Source organism: Olea europaea, chromosome 4 (assembly GCF_002742605.1).
Source record: "Olea europaea var. sylvestris chromosome 4, O_europaea_v1, whole genome shotgun sequence".
NCBI classification, from domain to species: Eukaryota; Viridiplantae; Streptophyta; class Magnoliopsida; order Lamiales; family Oleaceae; genus Olea; species Olea europaea.
Window position 1 is genome coordinate 8,482,179 of NC_036240.1, and position 5,373 is coordinate 8,487,551.

The 5,373-nt window shown below is 36.1% G+C and overlaps 2 protein-coding genes across 2 annotated transcripts; both read right to left on the bottom strand.

Annotated features, from left to right (window-relative positions):
- Positions 1-964: 964 nt before the first annotated feature.
- Positions 965-2,249, bottom strand: LOC111393512 (endochitinase EP3-like). The gene is made up of 2 exons (XM_023019076.1): positions 1,790-2,249; positions 965-1,567 (listed from the first exon to the last, which is right to left on the bottom strand). Exons 1-2 carry the CDS (start codon positions 2,202-2,204, stop codon positions 1,158-1,160), a joined length of 825 nt encoding a protein of 274 aa, XP_022874844.1. The 5' UTR covers positions 2,205-2,249; the 3' UTR covers positions 965-1,157.
- A 434-nt stretch (positions 2,250-2,683) lies between these two features.
- Positions 2,684-3,847, bottom strand: LOC111392987 (endochitinase EP3-like). Its single transcript, XM_023018395.1, has 3 exons — positions 3,634-3,847; positions 3,419-3,471; positions 2,684-2,797 (listed from the first exon to the last, which is right to left on the bottom strand). The coding sequence occupies exons 1-3, from the start codon at positions 3,845-3,847 to the stop codon at positions 2,684-2,686; spliced, it is 381 nt and encodes a 126-aa protein (XP_022874163.1).
- Positions 3,848-5,373: the final 1,526 nt, after the last annotated feature.

Genomic DNA, 5,373 nt, shown 5'->3' on the forward strand with positions numbered 1-5,373 from the left:
ATCGTCTGATTGGGATTCGTTCTTTGGGCTATCTGATTTGGGGATCCTTCAATTGGCTTCATTCCTTGGGCCGTTCAATTTGGACTGAGTTTTTATGTGTCAACAGTTGTGATGCCCTATAATGCCATGACGTTCTACTTCATAGGCTCCCAGTAGTGCTGAAATCTGTGCTAACATTTCCGGGTGTCTTGACACCGTACCTTCCTCCAATTTGATTAGCATCCCATCTTCATCATGCTCTTCGAGTGGATGAAGGTTCTTGCCTCATTTCTTGATCTGCACGTTGCCTCATAGTTGTGGTAATCGACTCAACTGCCAGTAATATAAGAAACATCGACATTCTGCGAAAATATATCTATGGCATCTCCATGTTATCATTGTGGCGATTCTGTCTCGTTGGCTCATGGAGTCAAACAAGAACATGATGTAAGTTGAAGATAAAAATGCAGTGAGAAAAATTGCAGATATAAGTGGGACAATGAGCAAATATTTAAGATCTTTATTGCAAAGTATAAGGTCAATATAACCATCTTTTAATAAATTATAGGTATCAGCAAAGACACGGCATTGACATTAAATTCTTGTTATTGTGCTGGTCCATATGTTGTGCTTGAATATTCAAAGTAAAACGACTCTTCCGGTAATTATGCGGTTATTTGCTTCAAGTGGGCTTCTAGATGTTGCTATCTTTTCCAAAAGTCATCAAATGTCTATTGAAGGGATAAGCATTTTAGATTTTCAAACTGTTACGGTATACGCGATTGAAACGTCGCGATTTTGAGTGAATACACGATTACATTGGCTTTCAATTTCTATTGATTCTTAAGAAATTCAGAAAGACAACAAGAAGTCAAGACTTTTCTCGATAGATTTAAGTACGATACTCTCATGAAAACCTGCTCCTAGAAGCAGAAGAGCCAAACATGCTATAATTTTTTGATTGAGCTTGGAAGGGCACAAAATGTTTGATATTTTTGGTCAAAGACAAAATCACGTTGATAATTAAGAAGTCTTAAACTCGTAAATTGATGTCTACATCAAATTATTGCAACAAAGTAGTACATTGAAAAGCAAGCAAATAAATCGCTTGTACATTTACTTATTCATTCAACAATACTCATCCCCCAAGAATGAGAGGGTTTTAAAAGCCCAAGTAGTTAGCATCTCAAATTATTGCCAGGATTAACTTGAAGTTTATTGCAGTAGTCTGTGTAATATCCAACTCGAGCATTAACTGCGCCCGAATTACCTCCACTGCATTCCATACTATTAATAGCCCGGATTGTAGCTCCAAAACCTTGGCCAGAAGTTATAATATTGTGACATTGATTCATCCAGAACCAAAAAGCAGCCTTGAACGACACTACGCGATCTGTGGCTACAGTACCTGGATTTCTTAAACCATCAAAACCTATGCTTTTTCCAGCTGGTCCATAGTTGTAGTTCCACGATAGTTGTAACGGACCTCGCCCATAGTAACCCTGGCCTGGGACACAGGGATACTCTTTGTTGTTTTCGTCACAATAATCTTTAGACCGTCCGTTTATTTCCTCAATATAGCAAAAATCTGCACCAAAGTCAATTTTTTTTGTTGAGAATGTAAAACCTATAATCTTAGAGCAGGCTATACTAGCTGTACTTTATCGCTTTTCAACTAAGATCGCACATTTCAATTTAGCTTAAAAGTAACTTTTTTTTTTTTTTTTATAAGTAACTTAATTGTACCTATTTTATCTTAATTATGAGTAAAAATTACTTATTTTGACAGTAAAATAAGTTAAAAACTTACGTCCAGTCTCATGCGTAACATGAGCAAAGAATGCAGCAATCTCGCGTTTGGAATCGTCTGCAGAACCAACAGTCCCGAACTTTGGATATGCTCGAGCAGCTTCGAGAAATGCTGCTCTCGTGTAGAATCCCTTTCCGGCGCAATTTCCGGCCGCTTGATTAGCAATACCATTGAAGAACGCATCCGTCACAATGTTAGCAACGGAACCTCCGTTGCCGGGTGAGGAATAGCAAGGGCCGGCCTTGCACCCAGTGCCACAGTAGCTATTGCCAGTGCCACAGTAACCATATTGGCTGCAGCACAAGTTCGCAGCACAGCCGCAATTCTGGCCCGAAACCCATTCCGGCGAGGTTCCGACCACGATTATGACCAGAATAATTGCTAGCAGATGTTTTCTTGAATTGTAGAAAACCATTTCTCTGTGTAGGGGAAATGTTAGGTGTAGAAATAAGGGCAGAATGACAGATATTTATAGTGCATTGGTCCACAGTCCGTTTGCACAAAAAATGCAATCAATTCTCCATCAAAATTTATTAGTAATTATCTATTTTTAAATGAAATTATTACATAAAAACATAAGAGATGCACATGGATTTGCGTGGACTTTATTGAGTCAAGGCTAAAATCAAGCAAATGTTGAGTGGGAAAATAAACTCTTGTCTGGGTCAAATATTGCAGTCAGGTCAATTTTGTAGGCTTATCGGTGGTTTTAGTTCCCAAATGCGTAATACAATAACGAATCATTGTTCGACTGACGAGTTGTCTTTATATTCCATTCTTGTTCGACCGACGACTTATCTCCAATTATTAATATTAACCATAGAAATACCTTTTTTTGTAGGACTAAGTCAAATATATATATTTTTTAATATTATGATGGTGAAAGAATTAATTTCACAAAAACAAATTTGATAAGCTCTGGTTATCGAAGGTGGCTGCAGTGGGTATAGAGAATGGTGGTGACTGGTTGTGGGGAGAGATTTGGTCAGGGAGAGGGAGACTGTTAAGCTTTGATACCAAAATGAAGAAAGACGTAATGGAACAAATTTTCAACAATGAGATGGTGCAAGATGAGAAAAAGAGAGGAAAAAGAGATACATAGAAATCGAGAGTGAATGAAGATTGTAATATTTGACATGGCCTCAAAGGGTAGATGTATCTTATCTTAGAGTTTAACCAACTTTTAGGGATCGACTTTGCACATCATCCATAATTTATTTATTTATTTATTATTATTATTATTATTATTGGTCTTAATGCTTTATTTTAATTTTCCAATAATTGATTGAATTGTGAATTATAATGAAACTGGGAGGTGATTTACTGTTTAGAATGGTTAGAACTAAATAATAAAAATTATTAACTTGGGTAGGAGATAGGGATACACTTTTATAATCTTTGCATGATTATGTATCAAATTTGTCATGATTACAATCAGTTAAATTTGATTATGGTGGCAATAGCAAAGCACTGGTATAGTACTTAAATTTGATTTGATATGCGTCCTAGCGAATTTTCTAAAGATATTCAATTAATTGACATATTTATTAAATAATCGAGTTCTAGAAATAAATAAATAATACATATATAGTTAAAAGTGATAAGGAATAATGAGATTCTCGAGAATACTCGAAATTTTCTCATATAGAAGAGTTTGAAAGATGAAAAGTCCTTAATGATGCCTAATCTTATATAGAAGTTAGACGTGATAAAAAAGTAAATCATTAGTTTACGAGCCCATTAATTTACTCCAAAATTTAATTAGTGTAGTCCATGCTAAAAGTTATTGCCATGAAATAATATGACGAGCTCATTGAAAGAAAATAGAGAATTTAACAACTTACGTCCAGTCCCATGCGTAACGTGGGCGAAGAATGCAGCAATCGCGCACTTAGAATCAAGAGTTTCAAGAAAAGCTGCCCTTTGTGTAAAAACACTTTTGGCACAATTTACGGCAGCTCGATCAGCGGTGCCATTGAAAAATGCATTCGTCATAATTTTAGAAATTGAAACTCCATTACTAGTGGGCGGAGCACAGCAAGGAGCCGCAATAGTCATATTTTCGATGCAGCACAAGTCCAATGTGCAGCCACAATTCTAATCGAAAACCTCATCCGGCATAGGGTTGGCAACGGTTCGATTATGGATCGATTCGGCCAAAATCATAACCGTACCACCAATTTTTTTACCATACCGTAACCACACCATAACCACGTAAATCGGTTCAGTTCGGTTCGGTTCAGTTTGTATCTCGGTTCGACACGGTTCGGTTCGGTTACTAACCACGAAAATAAATTATTTTTTAAAGGTTCATCCGTCAAATTGATATAAAACAATTTATGAAAAAAGTCAATGAAAAGAAAAACACAATATTCCAAACGAAAATGTAAACATTATCAAACAATATTCCAAACATAAATGCAAACATTATCCTAATTTTCAATTGTAAAATACAAATTTAACAAACAATATTATAAATATAATAATACTAAACTTTTCCTTCATTCTTAATTGTTGTGCATCGGAGTTACTTGATTCATTCTTCCCTACAAGTCTTACTAGCATAGATCAGCATTCAAAGTTGATTCCTATTCATCCTTGGCAATACTGGCACGTCTAGAAAAACATCGAATATTGTTTTTACATTATCAGCAGTAATAGAATAGCTAACAAATGTAACAAATTTTCGGAGGCGGCGACGACTTGGGACGTAGAGGCAGTGGAGCCGTGCGTGAATTTGTGGTTTGTGGAGAGTAGGGTTTGCATTTATATACTGTCATACTAATGCTATTAGGGGCTAATTGTAAGTGGGCTGGCCGAATGAGTCAGGTAGATATAATGAGGAGGGGAGGGAGTAATGGAGGAGATTTTGTTTTGGGCTAAATAGAAAAGTAGTGTAAAGCTCAATAATCAAATCAATTCAATTTTGTGTGTGTGTTTTTTTTTTTTTTTTTTTTTTTTTTAGCGAGTAATCGGTTCGGTTTCGGTTCGACGACGAAAATACCATACCCGCACCATTACGAACCAGTTCATTAAAATCAAAACCATATCTGCTTCATTGCACCATCGGTTTGGATTTTTTCGCCCCATTCGGTTCGGTTAACCGCGATTTTCGGTTATGACGGTTCAAATTGCTATCTCTAATCCGGCAAGGGCCAGACTAGGAATATGGCTAGAAAAATTGCTAGCAGATAATTTCTTGAAACGTAGAAAACCGTGTTTGTTAGAGTATGGTGACCAGAATTTTATTTGACCCGATCCCCCGCGATGCAACATATATGGTGAAAATGAGATCATGGACCCATTGTATTATCGAGCTCGAATGCATATATATGTGATATATTTAGGGTTTCATTGTATTATCATTCAGTGTAGTTGCACCTCTTGTTATTTTTGATATTTTTTTGACCGCAATTTTTCTCAGCTTGAGTTTTTACGTCAATCTGTATGTTCTTATTTTATATTGGCTATCCTCAATTTTTGCATAACAATATTTTTCTGAGCAATGTTATCTATCTCTAGTGGTTCTAAAGTATCAATCTACATGACAGTACTTAATATGTTCAATTAAATGAATGATGCAG